Source organism: Onychostruthus taczanowskii, unplaced genomic scaffold, assembly GCF_017590055.1.
Source record: "Onychostruthus taczanowskii isolate IOZ18803 unplaced genomic scaffold, ASM1759005v1 scaffold29, whole genome shotgun sequence".
NCBI lineage: Eukaryota > Metazoa > Chordata > Aves > Passeriformes > Passeridae > Onychostruthus > Onychostruthus taczanowskii.
This window is the reverse complement of record NW_024500239.1, coordinates 6,704,651-6,724,019: the sequence shown is the minus strand read 5'-3', so window position 1 is coordinate 6,724,019 and position 19,369 is coordinate 6,704,651. Positions and strand designations below refer to the sequence as shown.

At 39.6% G+C, this 19,369-nt stretch overlaps 1 protein-coding gene across 1 annotated transcript in view; it reads left to right on the top strand.

The window, feature by feature from the left end:
• The window catches only part of SEC61B (SEC61 translocon subunit beta), a 125,903-nt gene extending 107,907 nt beyond the window's left edge, over nt 1–17,996 (top strand). Inside the window, exons 4-5 of the mRNA XM_041408086.1 lie at nt 15,259–15,285; nt 16,064–17,996. Of these exons, the coding sequence (XP_041264020.1) occupies nt 15,259–15,285; nt 16,064–16,088 (52 nt within the window). The 3' untranslated portion in view covers nt 16,089–17,996. The remainder of the gene's footprint in view (nt 1–15,258; nt 15,286–16,063) is intronic.
• Nucleotides 17,997–19,369: the final 1,373 nt, after the last annotated feature.

Here is a 19,369-nt window from a genome sequence, read left to right as displayed (position 1 = left end):
TTAACTTTTCCCCTCGTTATTTTTCTTGTTTGAGAATTGTTACAGTGCTAAAGTGGAAAAGAGCTGGGATCAAGGAGATAGCTGGAGCTAGCATCGAAGAGCAGCACAGGGAGCTTTCTGCACCAAGGCTGGTCGCACAGAAAATGAGATATAAAAAGAGACAACAGGACAGACTGTGATCTCAGGTTCTCTTGAGACAAATAAGGAGCATCATAGCCTGGCTAGAGGGAGCTCTCCTGGGTTTGCTTCCCTCCTTTGACTGAACATAAGCCAGTGAGCCAACTTGTGAACTGGCTGTACAGAAAGCAACACCGATGCTTTCCCCTGCCTCTATTCATTCCCTTCTTCCAAGGAACCCTTGCAAGTTTTTTAGCGATTGCAAAACTTGCTTCACTAAATGAGTAAGTCTGCTCTGCCTCATGTCTCACTTCATAAACAATTTGCTATGCAGTTGAGGCAGGGAAAGCCCACAAACAAAACCTGTGGGATATCTTACACCTGTGGGAGAGCACCTGCTGTGTAATGCATGTGTATTTTTAAGTAACCTTCCCAGGATGTTATCTCCAAGCATGACATTGCAGGCAGGGAATCCTTCAATATTTTTAATATTCTCCTTGGGTTGAGTTGACAAAAGGGAGACAAACATTCCATGATTCGTGTCTCTGATCTCTTAAAATCAGAAGGCGAGTGGGAAAGATCCTCTGTATTTCTTTCAATACTCAATTCAATTAAAGCACAACTCCCAAAAGTCCAAAGTCCTCCCCTCATTCATGCAGAAAAGGACACGTTTCACAGGGTTCAGTGGGTTTCTGCTTATTTACACAGTTTCTTATCTTCTCACTTTGCATTGAGAAAAATGGGGAATAACAGAAAAACAAATGTTCAGGATGAAATACAGCATGATATAAAAGTTGTGGCTAGCTAAGAGTTGTCAGAAAGTTGCCTTATTCAAATGGCATGGTAAATAAATGTTATAAATTCCTAAGTAGATCCTAAATTAGCTTTTGGCATAGTGCATCACTATAACAAGTTAATTTTGCAGCTCCAAGGAATAGCCTTATATGGTTCACTTAAGTAATCGTGCTAAATGAATGTTTAAGTGAGAACCATTTGCCAAATGCAAAGCAAGTACCATATATAACCTCTTACACAACTACATAAAACAGCAATGCTGGCTGGTTTTCAAAATTCTGGGGTTTGTATAGATTATACCTGCTAACTCCAACCAACACCTGAGTCAAAAAATAGCTACCTGGAATATACTACCATGACTGTTTAGGATTAATAATTTAGCATTTTTCCTGGCCTGTCTTCCTCACCATGCAGAACTTCCCTTCCCTTCCCTTCCCTTCCCTTCCCTTCCCCCAGTGTGACAAACAATAGTTTTGGCAATCTTCCTTACTTTCATTTTTTTGCTAAGAAAGAAGAAATAAGAAAGGAAGGGAAGAAGAAAAACAATGTTCCAAAATCTTCAGTTATTATCTCAAAAGAATTTGGGCCTCCTTCTAGCATAGTGCATCTTTGTCCCAGTATTTGTGCTGTTTCTCTGGCTTTCTTCTCTTACAGCCATCAGTGGCCAATAAAAATGTATTCAGGAAAGGCAATTACAACATAATCTGTGTAAGCTTAATACTGATGGCTTCTCCCTCCCTCCCCCACCCTTGCATCCTCCACCACCTATAAATATGGCAAGCTAAAGTATTAGGGATAACTGAAAAAGTTCAGACAGACATGCCTGTGTCTATTAGTCATCATTCATGCATTGTACCAAAATAACCTGCAGTAGATGTCGTCTTGTTTCTTGCTAGAGAGTGCTGTTGAGTTCTTGCATTCACAATAAATCTGTTTGGAAGACTGCCCTTAAAGAGTTGCCATGGTGATTATTTTGGTACCATAAAGTAGAAGAAGCTAAAGTACTTACTAGCCCTATCCAAAATCTTGTCTTTTGGGGAGGAAAAAAAAAAAGAAATCAGCAGATGGCATTTGTCAGAAATTCAACATTCTGATTATTACTGGTGTTGTGTTTTTGGAGGAATTCTCCAAAAGGAGAGTGCATGGGGTGAGGGGAAGGGAATGGAACAAAAAATGACATCAGTATATCTGAAATTCCTTTAGCTTGCTCTATTACAACAGCTTAGGAATAGTTGAAACAGTAGGTGTTAAGTAATGAAAATCTTCGAAGGAGTCTCCTTCCAGACTATTTACTAAATACTTAACATACTGTAAGCCGAAGAAGAGGAAATTGTTATTTCCTTGTGAAAACATCACAGATTTCCAAATGGTTAATTATAGCTCCCTTTTGCACCTTTCTTCTGATGGAATCTCATGAGAATGTGAGAAATGTCCCAAAGTAATCTATGTATCAGTTTTTCCGCTTTGTATAGTAGAGGCACACAAATGCTGCTCTTCAAATTATGCAGTGTATTTGGTGTGACTGTAGTGGAAAAGGTGAATTTAGGTGGATTTAGTGAAATTACTGCACCATTTCACTTTAGTAAAAAAAAAAAAAAAAAAAAAAGCCATCAGGTTAGCTGCTCAAATGCTTATTTGCTGAATTTGCTGAATTCTCCTGTCAGTCTACAAAAAAAAAAAAAAAGCCATCAGGTTAGCTGCTCAAATGCTTATTTGCTGAATTCTCCTGTCAGTCTAGGGCCTGTATATGGATTACGCACAGATTTAAATTCCAAAGTATGGCATCAAATTGGGTCAAGTATGTGTGCAAGCATGAACCAGGACATGATGCTGGGTGTCTGCAGAGCATAAAGGAGCAAGGGCTGGTCCCACCAGCACAGCACTGACACCAGCTTGTTTCCTAGAGACAGCACCGCTGCATCAGGTGGGAGAGATGTGTCCAGGCAGAGTGCTGTGCTGACAGGTCTACAAAGCTCCTCAGGTTTGGAGTTAGCTCAGGTATTACAGCAGGAGGCTTCCTCGCATGATTTAGAGGAGTTGCAATGTGTCGTACGGCTTTCTTCATTCACAAGCTCTACTTCAGCTCCTTTTAGCTGTCAGTTTTTCTCTCAGGCAATTGCAGCCTCCACTTCTTCACATACAAAGAATCCAGAGTTTTGGTGAAAAACAGCTTTGTTTGCTTTAAACTTTATTTACTTAAAGCTGTAAAATTGGCCCCTTCCTGGTGAAAGGTGCCAGCTGAACCGCTCCAGGAACTGAAACTCTTTATTCACTCTGGCGCTCACTTGCAGCCCATTGGAGTCAACGACAAGCCTTTAATTGAGCGGTTTGCTGGCTCCTGGGTCCGGCCTTCCCAGGGCCGGCAGCAGCTGTGCAAACTCCCTCGCACTCCCTCCCCGAGCACCTCCGAGGGAGAGCTGGGTCTGAGCTCCGGGGAGCTGGCTCAGCCCGAAATCCCACCCCAAAACTGCAGCTGCCATGGAAATTCACTGAGCTGCTAATTGGGACTGCTTTCTTCCAAAGAAGCTGTGTTCAGGGCCAGGGGATAATGGAGTTTTTGCTGCCTCTGGCACCTCTGGTGTGTGTTCCCCATCGCTGCTCTGTGCCAGGTGAGGGTATGATGCCGGCAGGACGAATGTGAGAACATTTGAGGCAGAACCTCATCTCGTCTTGGGATGAGCCATGTTCAGCTGCCGTTCAGGACAGCTGGTCACCACTGTCTTTGGGATTATCCTTGTTTCCCAGTTTTCCATCTCTGTACTTAGTTTGGGGGTTTTTGCATTTTTACTGCCAAAACCAGGAAGCTTGGTTATTGGGGAAATGCAAAAGCCAGAAAAAGAAGAAAAAGAAAAAAAGACAAATTTTCACTGCTACCTCCAATTAGGGCACTTTTGGGGCAGGAGAGATTTGTTGAAAAATTTCCAGTAAAACTTTCACAGGACATGCTCTGTTAAGAAAGAAGAAAGCCCCACAAAACCAAAACACCACCAAATAAAACTCATAAAAGCGTAACCAAAACCAACTTTACGAGCTTTAGTAAAGCTGTATAGCTGCCAAAAAGATTTCAGAAATCACTTCTGGTCACTTTTGACCAACTAAGTTTAGCTTCAGGTTAGCAGCTGGTCATAAGGACCCTTCTGCACCATATACTTAATTAAATATCCAGGCCCTGTTAGCATCTTCTTTCCCTGCAGATCTGAAGAGTGACTCAATACTCCTCAACAAAACTGGTGATGACTCTTCACAGATAAAGGACAGACAAAGTGGGGATCTGTGATCAGAAAGGGGAGAGATTAAGGGTATTGTGACACAACAGGAAGCTCAAAAGTTCAGCTGAGGATTGTATTGTAAGACTGAATCCAAAGGTAATTCAAATATATTGTTAGTAGGAGACTTAAAGCAGGGAAAGAGAGGAAAATGGAAATAATTTTATTCAGTTTGTTCGCTTAATGGGAAGAGAAATTGAAATGAGGTAGCATGTGCTAATAATTTATTGTTCAAAAGTTTTGAACAGCCCCATGTTACCTGTAAAGACAATCATTAAGCACTGTGTATGTGCTTAAAGTTTCCTGCTACAGTAAGAATGTCATGTGTGAAAGTTTAGTTTCACCATAATTCTCAAATATTTACTGACATGTAAAAAAACCCTCTTTGCCTCATGTTATTACCACCAAGGTTTCCCTGAGGAATAAGTTTGTTTTAATAATTGCCTTATAACAGATGTTAGAATGAATAATAGAATATTAACCTGGACAATTTGGGGGTGGAAAATCTGAAATGGTGCACTAGAAGTTCCAGCAAAGAGTAATTGCAGAGCTCGAAAAAGTAAGAGAACAAAGGGAAAGCCAGTGGCACTGTAGAATAAGCAAGTCCATGGGCATTTTCATTCAAAGCAGGGTGTAAATATAAGCCACCTGGAGCCCTGGTTGAGAGTTACCTGAAATTATAGGAAGTACTCTGTGGACTGGGATGGGAGATATGACAAGTCCAGTTCTTAAGGGCTCACTCATGTTACCCTTCATTTGAGGTACCGTGGAACAACATTTGGCAAGAGGCTGTAGAAATTGGAGGCCTGGGGAGCAAGATGGTGAGTGAAAGCCCAGGTTAGACAGCAGCAGTATTTGCTCATTTGACATCTCTTTCTTTATTGTATCTATAATTTGGATGGACTGATGAAAGCAAGCCTGGGTCTGCTGATTCTCTTATAGGTGCTAATCCTCTCATAAAGCCTTACCTTAAAGTTCTTACAGTCCTGCACTAAATTATCAGTGTGTTCACTTTTATCTGTGTCAGTCTTATTTCCTCGTTTCTTGATGTATTGAGTTGTCTAATTACTGCTACATCAATTCCTTCAGCAACTTCAAATAATTACATCTGTATATTTCAATGACATCCTGAAGAGTTTGGGGGAGGTTTTCTTCAGGCTCAAAAGCATCAGGTGCCTCCTAATGCATACACTTTCTGCCAAGATCTCCCTTCTTCACTACTTTCTGAAACATCTAGAAACAAATATATGTCAGTTCTAATTAAAACAATCAACCAAATACTGGATCTGACTCAGGGATTATCATTGTAATTTTAAGAGATGCTTTGTCTGTACACTTGTATGAATTGTCTCATTTTGTTTGTATTTTTCATGTTTCAGTGATACCATATTTCAGTTTTTTCTTAGCTTCGTTTTCAAAGAAGTCATACAGTTTCTCTTGCTGCATTTATATATACTTAAAGGAGAAACAAAAATAGTGATGAGCCAGAAAAGTTTGCTGTGTTCTGTTACCACACTGGTATTGTTTGCTATGTGTTTCCCTTTGCTTAATGCAGAACTGCAATCCTGCCTGGCTCTCACTGAGCCAGAGGAAGGACAGAGGGAGCTGTAGGAACAGCAGTGGAAGGAGACCCCCACACTGGTCTCTAAGACCAGCTCTTGAAACAAAGTGCCTTTCCATACAGTGTCAGTATGGAAAGAGAACACAGGCTGCTGTCCCCCTACCCTGAACCACAACTCTGCATTAGTAGAGAAAAAACACAGTAGGCAGGCAGGCTCCCACCCCAAAAGTGAGCAGCCACAAACTATCTGAAAAACACACCAGAATTCACCTTTCCAAGATTCACATGTCCACACCTGTGCCAGTCACCTAAATTTTGAAGCATAAGAGACAATTCTAGGGTGGATTCATCTCATCCTAATAAAGCATGTAAAGTAATTCAGGTAATCTATGCCACAGAAACTGCTTTCTCCCTCCTCCCAGAAATAAGAGCTTACATTTTATAAGGTTCATTTTATCTCTGTAAGGGCATTTGCAAAAAAAGCATGTGCTCTTGGTAGAGAGGACACTTGAGGGAAGAAAGTCAGTGATGTAAATGTACCTAACTGCACAGTCAGAAGACTTCACTTACAATAACCTTGGGCCCTTCTTAGCAGAACATTGCACAGGGATGTGGGTGGAGACTTTTTTAAACATTAATGCTCTCTGGCATATGTTCTAAATAAACGAGCGGAATGAAAAAGCATGGAAAAATATTTTGTACTGGGATTATTAATCTCTGTGGTATTCAGCCACTTCTTAGCAACAAACATTCCCCTGAGGAATTATTTCAATCAGAACTCACATCTTGGTCTTCAAGTCCTTTTGGGCATATTTGAATTACATTTGGTGCATGAAATATATTTTGGGGCATAACCACAGGGCAGTTTGGAAAGACCTTAGGGATAGTTTTGTACATAGGCTGTGAGCAGATAAATTGCATTTAAAATCATCCATTTGGAATTGCAGTGTTCTTGAGGTAGTGGCTGCTTGAGATCAGCGTGAAACATCTCCTGGCTGAACACATGCAAACGTGCTATCTGGTGCATGGTATCCATCCTTAATCACACTAAAATCATTGATTAGAAAAGTTGTGGAGAAGCTTAATGATTGCAAGATTAGGTTATTTCATTAATACTTCAGAGATTATAATGAACTTTTTTTTTTTTTTGCATGGGTAGCAATAGTGTATTTTTTTCTTCTAAAGTATGTCATCAACTTGAGAAGCTTACTTCATCCTGCAGAGTTGTACAAATGGCTGTGCTGAAGATAAGGAGGGATTTTAAAAACAGTTTGTAACTACACATTTGGATAGTAAATTGGAAATTGCATATTTAGTGCTCATTCCAGTGGTAATTTATCAGAAAACTACCATGACTCTGTGGGAATTCAGCACATTATGAGGTAATCCCACACAGAAAAGTCAAAGTGGATGATGCAAGGAATAAGTTAACCTCACACTTTTCTGGCATTTAAGAAGAAAACCTGTATGAACAATGAATATTGGGGTTGCTTGCCATCGTCACTGCTTCTGTTCCATTTCTTTGGAACCAACCTTAAAGCCATAATAATCTGAATAGCAACATAATACCTGCAATACCTGTATAATTTGCGGGTATACTGAAAGAGCGACATTTGGAAGGTCAAATGTAGCCAAGTGGAAGTATTGCTCCTAGCCCAACCTTTTGCTGCTGCCAGGCTTGGTTCCTGCACTGAACTTTCCACATCTGGATCAAAGAAACCAAGCATGAACATTTTTTCCCCTTAGAGCAACGTCATGCCAGATCTTTGACACAAAGCCAGAATGGTGTGCTTATTCAGAAGCTCATAATGGTTACAATCCACAGACACTGTAAATAGGCCCCTAATCTCACCTAACTTGCAGGTTTCTTACATTGCAGACACACCCAAACCAGTCATCTAGGTCCTCATTTTAGCCAGGGAAAAAAAAGAACATTTGTTTTGCACTGTTTTTTTGGACTTAAATGAGTGTTTGATCTCAGACGCTGGAAGACCCCAAAGGGAATTTCTTTATAGTCGTCTGAGACCATGTGGGATTGACTGGATCCAGAGAGCCACATGTAGACCCAGTCTCATCCTTTGACCCAGAATTATCCTGTCTAGATCCAGACATCTGACAAAAGAACCTGAGTTCAGACTACCATTCTTCAGAAGACTGACATTTTCCAAGATCAAGACAATATGCTGGACACAAGTATTCCTATCAATTACTCCCAGTCACCCCCTGACCTTCTGCTGGGATTTGTAGACCAGAGGCATATAGCAGCCTCCCATCATGAAAAATATGGTCCTGTTACCGCTGTCATACCTTCTTCTGTGTGTTCCTTCACCAAGCCCTGAGCGATTGAGCTGCATCTGCTGTCACAAGCTGCCCAGTTCTCTGTGCCTCCCACAGCAAACTTTGGGTTCTGGGCATCTCACCAGGGGCTCACCTGACCCATGCAACAGGAGGTAAAGGCAGCAAAGCACTCCATCCATCTCAGCACACCACTCAAGAGCACGTTTCCTGGGTAATTTCTATTGTTTTATCCATTTGGTAACTAATTTTCATTGTGTATGCCAAGTTTCAGAGGCCAGTTAAACATTTGGCAACACTAAACAATCAGCAGATTTTCATTTACGTAGCAGTAGTCTTTTGGCAATCGCACTGACTTACAGAAGAACACTTTGAGGTTTATTGGTATTACATATATTTCAGACATTTCCTAAAATAAATACTAATCCATTGCTAGAGACAGCATTAACAAGAATATTCAGTCATTGCTTCTCAGTATCTATTTCCTGCACCTGCAAAGTCTCCATTAGTCTGCCAGCAGTACTAACACCTATTTTACTTCACTGTACCTGTCTTAGAATTAAATAAGCAAATAAGAGGTAGAAATGTCAAATAAGGCCTTGGAGGACATTAATTTTTGTGGTATATTTCCCCATACTGTGGGGAGATAGGGATTGTTGTTCAGTCACTCTTTCAGAATCAGCTCACATTTTGGTCTCCTCTAAGAATAATAGAGAAATCTATTTTGATTTCAACATCTGCTAGGCCAATGAATGGGAGATTTTCCATATCTGAGATATTTTAAAAAATGCAGATGTTTATGTGTGAAATTCTGCTTGTTATTCAGTTTACAACTGTTAGAATTGATAGGTTTAAAATCCTGATTCCTCTATGGAAAATTATCACCAAATAAAGCATAAAAGGGAGGGAAGAATGAAATGCTGTTTTGTAAATATTCTTCTTTGGTTCTTTTATGATTTGCTACCTGGAATCCAATTTAAAATATGTAAATATAGTAAAATGTAACTTTAATCATAATTATCAGTCACCAGGTCTGGATTGCACAGCACACACAGCCTGACAAAGACCATTTTAAAGACAAAGTAGCTAGCACTTCTATAGCAGCTCTAATCCTTCATATCAGAGAAGGTGGAGGGGCCTTGTGATTTTGATGAGGAGCATTTTTTATCAGGAGCAGTTCACAATGGAGGGGAAGACAGGCTTTCTTGCTTTCCCTGCATTTTTCTTCATTTCTTTTGTTTTCTTTAAAATTAAACCCTAGTAAACTTAATTTTTAAATGAAAAAACCCATTTGTCTAAAGAAAAATCTAAGTAAAATTCAAAAGCTTTGAACTGAACTGTCATTTCTTTTTGAAAGAAAACAATTTAATGAATTTTACACAGATGTTTCAATTAACTTGAATAGATATTTCTTAAAGGGAAAATATCCCCTCCACATTCTTCTGTTAGAAACAGGCTTTGCTGTCACTAAAAGCTGTTTGCTGTTCTTGGTGCAGAAAGGGATCTCTGCCCTGATCTTTGCTTCTGTGGTAAGAAGCTACAGAGGTGAGCCTTCTCCACTCCTAAATACATGGTCATTGTTGAGGGTGTCTGTTGGATCATATCCTTTTCTTTTTCATCCATTTGTGTTTAACCTGGGCACAAAATAATATTTTCCCCACTTGTACACCTTGTACAAGCAAGTGGGCAGGAAAAGTGAAATGTTTCCAAGTAAAGATGTTGCTGCCCACCGGGGTCAAGTATCTTTTTTCTCAAAGTGCAAGAATGGGCAGGTGACCATGAGGGAAATTACCTGGTACACTTAGCAGGTGGTAAATTATAGGCAGCAGAAGAAATGACTGTTTCACACATCAGAGAATCGTTTTGGAATATATTGCTGTCGGATATTGGAGAGGCAGGAAGAGAAAAAATAATTCAAAGGGAGATTAAAACAAGTTCACTGGCAGCCTGTACAGCTATCATATGCTAAAGTGTAGAGACAGTATCTGGCTCAAGAAGCCTCCACATTCCTGGTTTCCCGGAAAACCACTGAAAAGCGTCTCTCTGTAATTGCCTCTCTCTGCTTCTCTTTCTCTAAGCCTCTGCTGCAGGCCACTGTCAGAAAAGGCGTGTTGGGCTGGCTGGACTCTGGCTGTGACCAACTGCAGCAGTTCTCGTGGCATTCACTAAGGGGACGAGGCTATCGCGTCCCTCACACCAGCCACGGAAGCTGACAAATGCAGAAAGGAGTGCAAACGGCGCCCTAATTAATAGTGATGCAAGAGCAGCTCTGCAGGCACTGTGCCCCCCCAAGACGTGACAGCTCCCAGGACTGGCACGGGAGCGATAGGGGCTCTATACCATCCCTGGAGCATGGCTTGTTGCTTGATGCCATAGTTTAGTACTAAGTATGTAAGTGCATTTTCAACATAGCTGATGGCAGAAATTGCACTTCTAAGCTGTCTGGTGGATTTATATGCTTAAAGGATTATGAATTACTGCAAACCAGTACCATTTGCAATGTTTTGCTTTCTATTCTACAGATCCAATTACTTGAGGGCATATTTGATTGTATATGTAGTTAGAATAGGGGTTTGCTCTGGTTATTTTACATTTTCATTACAGCAAGTTAATGCAGAGGCAGACCTCAATCTAGAGATTCATGCTAAACTTCAGCAATATTACTTAACTGAATAAAGTTAAGTATATGTGTAGGTAAAGAGGTAAAGAATTAAACACAGACCTCAATAAACAGGCATCTCTAAGGATGGAACCACACCACAAATAAACACTGTATAATAAACCACACCTAATCCTGAATGAATGGCAGCAATTGTTTGTGCCTGAGCACTCACACATAACCAGATTTGAACAAACAATTTCTGGGATAGGAAGCACAATCTATTGTACATACTATTGTCCAAGTAAATATGAAAAGACTGCCAACTTTGCTTGAGTATGCCACCTGATCTCACTGGGAGTTCAAAAGATGTGAAATGCATTTACACAGGGCTGCTCATTCTGGTGCTGACCTAGGAGGTGCATGTAGCACGTATCTTGCCATGAATGAGGAAAGAACACACAGTGTGAGCCAGACCGCAGAGACTGAGAGTGGAGATATTGGAGAATGCACAGAGACCTCTGTTCTGCCTGCATTCCAGAGAGACTCAGACCTCAGACCTTATCTCAGGGATTAGTTGTCCAGTACCAATACCAACCCTGTGTGAAACTTTATACCACAAGGAGGAATAAAGTCCAAGGGAGGGACTTTCACTCTTCTCTAGTTTTCATGCTAGAACTAGCACAGGACATGCCTGCCCAGGTGGAGTGAGCAGTGCAGTGAACAGGATGTGCTCCGGTGTGTCCACCATGGGTTAAGAACAAATGAAATGGACAGGTACGGCTCACACACATTTTCAATTGTTTTGAACAATTGCATTAATTTTCACTAAGGAAAATTTGAACCTTTGGGAAAAGGAAAAGCCCACCCAAAACCACACAGAGGAGGAGGAGCCCTTCTAGACTCCCAGTAAGACCTTCATTACTCAGGTTCATAATGAACCATCAGGGTTCATTAAGGACCAAGTTTTTCCAAGCTACCATTTGCTACCTTTTGGAAAAGCTATTATGTGGCACTAGTGAGGTAATTCTTGCACAACAAGCACAAGGTGATATTTTGCCTAATTGTGAGCTAGCAGAGCCATAGAGAAGCATTTTGGTAGCTATACCACCCTTTCTTTGTATTGTCAGGTAAGATCATCAGCACTTCATTTGGCTGCTCATACCAGCTGTACCTCTTTCCTGACCTGCAGAAGCCTCTGCCCAGCAGGTTCTAATTTTATTTACTTCAGCCTGACAGCTATTCAGAGTATCTGTCTCTCTTCACCAGCCATTCATGCAGCTCTGCAAACAATTGCAGCATATATAAGTAATGGGTGGTTACAGAGAAGACAGACTCTTTTTGGAGATGCATAGTAATATGACAAAAGGCAATGGACACCAGTTGCAACAAGGGAAATCTCAACTAGATTTAAGAAAAAAAGTCTGCATGATGAGAGGGGTCAAGCACAGGATCAGGTAGCCTAGAAAGGATGCAGAACCATAATCCTTGGAGATATTCAAATACCCACTGGACAAGACCTTGAACAACCTGCTCTATTTTTGGAAGCAGTCCTGCCAAAGTTGGGTATTGGACTAGAGACCTCCAGAGGTTCCGCTCTTCCTAAGTGATTCTGTAATGGCAGTAAATCTGCATCAAATAAAGGCATTTTGGCAATTAATTACCAAAGGAGACATTCTCTTATTAAAGGGGGAAAAAAAAGTTAATGGAACAAGTTGATGTCCTTTATAGAGTACAGAAAAGGCCATACAATTTAATGAGGAGAAGGAATCCTATTAACACTCAGCTGCAATTACAAAGCATAATAGTGTTCTTCTAAGAGCCCAGGGTAAGGCTGTGCTTGTAGTTATTTAGGCATGGAGGTATAATATGGGTGCATGGAAACTGCACTATACATGCAGTAAGAGACTTGATTACTTTTGTGAATGTAGGCATTCTTTTGTATATGTTCCCAGTCCCAACCTAATATCCATTTGCTGCAGACTGCAGCTTAATGCTTTTTGTCACAGAAGTAGCCAAAAGTTTGGCCATTAGGTAGAAAAAGCACTTTAAACACAGTCTGTCCTGTCTATTCATACTTGAAGAGTGGAAAATCAGAAAAAAATAGTAAAGCACCAGACTGTAAGTTCAGGTGTAATTTTCCTTCACTGGTTATGTTTCAGATAGAGCCTGGTCACTGACTCCCTATCCATTGTGTCTGGTCAAAACTGATTTAGATCACTTCAGAAAACTGCAGTGACTAACTTCCATTTCATGATCCTGCAGTACTAGTACTACCACAGTTTTTACCTTTCATCCCTCCTCCCCCACCTGACACATCATCTCTATTTTTTATCCAAAGGGTTTCAGCACAGAGTGACAAGCACTGGTTCAAACCATTCCAGCCCAGGGAAGGAGCAGGGAAGGTTGTAACCCCTGAGCACAGAGTGTGCTGCCCATAGCAAAATCAATAGTGTGGAGGGAAATAAAGGAGAGATTTCCCATTACTTAAAGAGGAATTTCTAGTTTGCTAGGATCAGTCCCTGTTGATTAGATATAAAATGTAGATACTGAAAGACACTACTTCCTAGTTCCAAAAACTGCAGGAGTTCTTAAGATATAGAGTGCCACAAAAAGCAAGAACAAAAATCAAGGGTTTGTGCACAACTTACTTGCTAAATCTACAGCAACTGGGAGCACTGCCAGACCAAACTGCTCCAATGAAGAGAGGCATTTGCCACAACAAACATTCCACTCCACATCCTGGATCACACAGTTTTAAAAAGACATATTTGAGCAGCAAATAAAATGCAATGACGATATCAAATTTAACATCAGAGAGGAATCTTTTAGTATCTGCCAGTCCTTTGAGTGTCAAATAGAGGGGGAAAAAATCAGAGAAGCTAAGACTCTGCTTTTTGCTTTCCACTGTTTATGATGAAATGACTTATTCAGAGGACAGATACTGTGAATATGTGAGCTGTGCTATGACCAGCTGGCCTATTTTGGATTTCAGCCGCAATACACAGATGGAAAGTATGTTTCTAGATTGCATGATTTCTTTCTAAAATCTGCTTTTTTTTTCTTGCTTTTTTTTCTTTTTTTTTTTTTTAAATCAGCAATTACTGAGGTTATGGAGAAAGTGTGGCAATTCCTTTGAATCTTAAAGAGAGTTCAAAGATCATTCAAACACCATTTTCTGAATGTTTTTCTGGAGACCTGCACATCTTTTATAACCCCACTGCTGAAATCTCAAACAGGTGACAGAAATTATATGTTGTTTCACAGTTTGCCCTATGGAAAAGGCATGAAAAAAAGTCAAATGATTTGACAGAGAAATATGAAAGCTACCTTGTGTATTTGCTGTCTCTATCAACATGAGCTGCGTTCAGTTTGGGCAGGAGTCTTTCATTATCAACACCTCGAGGAATATAAGGAACTAGAGGAAATAGAAAGTAGGACCATTCTAGGTGCCTTGCAGCACTGCTAGAGTCAAGTTGTCAAAAGCAATCTCCCTTCCTTTGCAAGAGCAATTTGCATACAAAACTGCAGAGGCTGAATCAGTTCTCTCTTCTTGCTTAGAATGCTGCAAGGCAACATTTCTGGATTAACTTCCATTAATCATTCCTGGATCTCAGCTTTTTTCTTTCTTTTAAATCCATACACAAAACCTCACAAACTGACTCAGACTGATGTCTTATTTCAGATTACAGTTGCTATATCAATGCCCTATTTAGGACCAGCATATTTTACTTTGATGTTTTTAGGAACATATTATCAAGTAGGTCTAGTCCTTCCAAAATGTAGTGCCCACACAAAACTAAACCGGTATCCTATATGTGATGGGAAAGGAATGGTTCCAGGAATACCCATACAGTCAGCTGATTTCTACTCTTCCTCCATCAAGAGATGAAAATTATGAAGCTTCTTAAAACCCAGAAACACAGCTTCCTAAAACCAAAACACTATCTTTCCTAGGAGCCCTCTGCAAATCCCAAAGGTGACAATTATCCCGTAATCTGCATGTGAAGGAATCTGAAGCTCAAGATTTTGTTTTATCTGCTTATGGAAGTCAAAGGGAGAGCTCAGGCCTCAGCAAATGAAGTCTAAATCTGGTTATAAATAATTGCTTTTGGCCTCCACTTAGATTCAGTCCAGGCTTTGTTAAAGTGGACAGGTAACAGTTATTAAAGCAGGATTTTATTTCAAAACCTGAAGGTGTGCTAAGGACAGTCACTTGCTGGTGAAAGAAGCACATAAATAACATGATTTCATTTTAGAAGGAGAAAAAATCCCCAGCAACTTCTGGACTTCCCCCATTCTCCCCCTCCCCACAAGCAAAGTACTTTACACCCATAGTATTTTTATTCACCCATAAACAAATCAGTGGTTTAGCTCTCTTCTTGTACTGACAGGAAATAGTCTTCTGTGACCTGGAAAACTCAGCAAGTTTGTGAACAGAAACAACGATATTTCTGGGTTGATTTCTTAACTTATTCTTTAAGAGAAGCTTACAAATGTATTTTTGCTGAAGACCTTGGCACTCTCTTCAAGAAAAAAACACACATTGTAAAAATCATATTTTTGGGAACCACGAAATCATCTCTATTTAGCTTCATAATAAGCCATTTTTTCTTTCTTTGCAGACTGACTGTAAGACAAAGAAGCCTTGTGTAAGTAAACCTGTGCTGGAATGTTTTGCTATGCACCCTGTTCATGTACTTTCACTGATCTATTACTGAGCAAAGGTAGCAAGTGACCTAGAGAAAACAACAAAAAAACCCCACAGTGCCATATGATAGAAAATACATTCTTTATGTGCACACAATAATGGGCTGCAATGCTGTCAAAATGGCAGCTGCCCCTTCGGACAGCTCTCTAAAGAGGGGAAGACGATACAGCCATAGCCACAAAAAACAAATCTATTTGATTAAGTCATATACCAAAGAGTACCTTTCCTGTTCAATGAGATTCAACTCTGTTGAAATAATATGACAGAATTTTTGCCTCATGTAGATGCAAACAGGCAGTGTTCCAGATATCTCCACTGAGAATATCATTTTCAAACTAGGCAAACGAACAAAAAGAAAAGCCTCTTGAATAGTTTTAATTTTCTAGAATTTGCCAAGGCTGCTTACTGCTAGGCTACTCTCCCTGCAGCACTATTTTGTTGGACAGAGAACCCAAGCCCCCTGGTTTCTTCAAGCCTTGTGCCTTGTAAGCATTACGCCCTTAGAATGGGCAACAATACACAATTATTTGAAACGTCAGAACAAAACAAAACAATTGACATCTAGAGTATCAGGTATCAACTTCTCAAAGCAAGCCATTTGTAACTAAACCTTATAAGAGAAAGGTCAGAAGAAAATTATCTTTTACAGCATACAATGTGAGGAATTTTTCTTTAATTCATTCAGCTTTGTAATTCAAATATTCTTTAATTCATTTCAGAAGAATTAACGCAGCCCTACTATGAAGAGGAACGGTTTCTCTGAAGAGTAACTCTTCCATCAGATTCTTTTCTCCACATTATCTTATGGACATATCTGCTCATTTTATATATTATTTTTAAGCTTCTCAGCAAAGCATTTAGAAATATAACACTATAGAAGTATACTATAACATTTAGTATAACACTCTAATGATTCTTCCTAAAGTTAATCCAGTAACTCTAACATTTTGAGGAGTATTAGAGGTCTAGGTAGACTGAGATTGATTATATTTTCCGTATGCATCTTCAGCATGGCTGCCTTTAAGTTTTGAGTCAGCCATAAGCAAGAGAGCCCATTAATGGGTAGGGCCCTATTTCTGAGTCCCCTTTGGTCAGGTACATAGAGGAGCACTCCTGCATGTAAGAAAAATGAATAGATTCTCCTAGTTTCCAATGCCTGTCTCAGTAGGTATTTGTGGTATTTCCTTCCCTAGGACTCAAGTACCAAGGAAGGATTTGAGTCAGTGTGTAATATTCATCCCAGGTCTGCAGTCTCCTGTGGACTCATACATAAGGTTAAATAAATGGAAATAAAAAGAGAAAACGGACAAAGAAATTAAGTCAAGAGCACATGACATATGTTTCATATTGATGAAAGAGTGATGTGTATTTGCTCTCATCTCTGTATAAGGGGAGCTCTGAAAAGTCACAGGGAAAGTCTTCAATATCAACTCTACCATTTCTCTACTCATGGAAAATAAGAATATTAGTCATATTTTAGTCTATTAGTCTTGCTGTTATCATACTGCAAATTAACCTGGAACTGATATGAACAGAAGTGGGCTTTTCTTTTCCTGTGAAATAATTTAAAAAATATTTTAAAATACTCACTTTCCAGGTAGTTCATTCCAGTTCTTTCATTTCTGGTAATTCAAACATGACATAAACCTGACAACCAGCATTATGCAGTACTTGAGCCTTAGAGCCCAGTAGGCTGGAAGACCCCCAGATTGTTCTGTGTGCAGCACAGAACACTACATACACGCCAGGTCATACTCCCAAGGGGTCCCTTTTCGACCCTCACACCCACATCTCTCAAACCTCAGGCCGATGTGCTCTCAAGGGGCCAATCCCCTTTCCTGGCAGGGATACTCCAGCCCTGGAGCCGGCTCTCCCGCGTGCCAGTCAGAAGGTGGCACCATGGAGATACGGATGTCCCCGAGTGGCTGGGCTCCTCCCCTCCTCTTTGGTGCCAAGGCAAAGCATCAGTTACACATTAATTTTCCAGTAGGATCATAAAACACTAATCCTGATTGCTGGTTGGATGCATTATCAGCATGACAGCGTCTCTCATCACTAAACGAAAGGAAGAGAATATGCTGTCACTGCCTTTCAGTACTGGGTGGCCAAGCTGAGTGACTTTATTCTCCATCATGTTGAGAGCAAGAGTTCATATTCTTTGCAGAAATAAAATAAAATAAAATAAAATAAAATAAAATAAAATAAAATAAAATAAAATAAAATAGAGAAGGTAGAAACCAGGTCAGGTTAGTAAGAACAACCATTAAAATACATAGGAAAAAAAGTACATAGAGTTAAAATTAGAAATGCCTATGTGAGATATGAGTAATATCTTGTTATATTTTCTGTGAACTATATCAGTGCAGAGCAGATGATCAGAAAAGTTTTGGTCTGGTTGCTGGAGAATAATTAATTAAATGGGTATATGAGACGGAGAACAGCAGCGTGTTTCATTTCTTGTGTCTTTTTTTTTTCTTTACTCTTCACAGCTGCAAGCCAATGGCTAACAGATCTGAGACAAAGACTAAAACAGGTTACTAGAGCAGGTTTGACAGAATACATTTGGTAGTTTTCAGATCAGCTATGCCAAAAAGCATCCACTCTGGACTACTCTGGGTCAGGTATCTGTCACAAAAAGATTTGTTATTATTTTTGAGAGCCCAGAGAAGAGAGAGAAATGCCAGAAACTGAAAAATACAAATTCCTCATTTAATTTCTGAAGGCAGAATGTGGTGGTGACATGGTAGAAATCACAGACTTACCTTTTCTTCTGTTTTCAGAATAAAAATCTCATTCAAAAAGAAAAAGAAGGAAATGTGGTATCTTAGTGGTTAAGTAATTCATATTAATTTTGTAGGTAGAATGATGAGTTGTGCTAAGAACAGATCTGCAGTAAATATCTCTTGGACCACTTAGTATTCAATATTTTTATTAGAGATATGGATGATGAGCTGGAGAGCCTGCAAACTTTAAAAACACACGACATAAAGCTGGAAATGACTACAAAAATGGAGAAAGGCAGGTTTGGAATACAAACAATCTTGACAAAATGGAGGAAAGCCCAGAAAAAAAGACTGGCTGCAGTTCATTTAGAACAACCACAAGTATTTATATTGATTGGGAAGACAAAGGGCATAAAAAACGGAAGGAGAATACCTGGCTAAGCAGGGGTTTTGCAGAAATGGATCTAGGTATTATAGGAAATCACCAGTTGAATTATGTCTCTAAAATGTAATGCTGGTCTGAAAATGGCAAATCATAAAAAGATAGCTATGAAGAAAAATTAAAATAATTGAACCTTTTGAGAGATTAAGCATATTTGACTATGGTTGAAAACGGGTAGCAGTGGGGGGGGAGTCTTCCAACTGAGAATGTGTGAACATATTTTATTCTTAAAAGAAAAGTTAAATAAGAAGGGAAATATGAAACAAACAGGACCAAAATAGGATAAATGTAAGATAGCAATTGTTTTCTTAAGGGAATTTAACCATGGGCATTTTCATTCTAATGCTGTATATCAGAGGTTAATATCTGAGTAAAGATAGTTAAATTGGCTTTTTATTATTGAATTATAATCACTTGAGCAATTATAAAAACAGGTGTTGCTGATTGAAATAAATTATTCCTTCACCTGATCACTATACAGCTGATAAGGACTCAAGATTGCTGCACAAGTACTCTTTTATTTGTGCTGAAGCCTTCTTCAAAGGCATTTATTAAGCCAAGATGCTCTGGAAAGAAACTCCACTGAAGGACAAGGACAAAGATTAAAATCTTCTAAGAAAGAGTGCGCAGGCTGTGGTGTCTGCAGATCTTGATTTGATCATTAAGTAGCCTTGATACTTAGTTGACTGTTGAAAATAAGTGTTTTCAATGTGTCTACAAGAATTTTCTCAGGCTTCTAGAGAAGCCTATCATTTAATCTTAAAACCTTCAGTCAATGAAGTTTGCAAGAGTACAGTGTAATACTATGTTTAATGGCTCAGCTAAACACAAGATAAAGTAGTAGATAGTATGTATTTGGT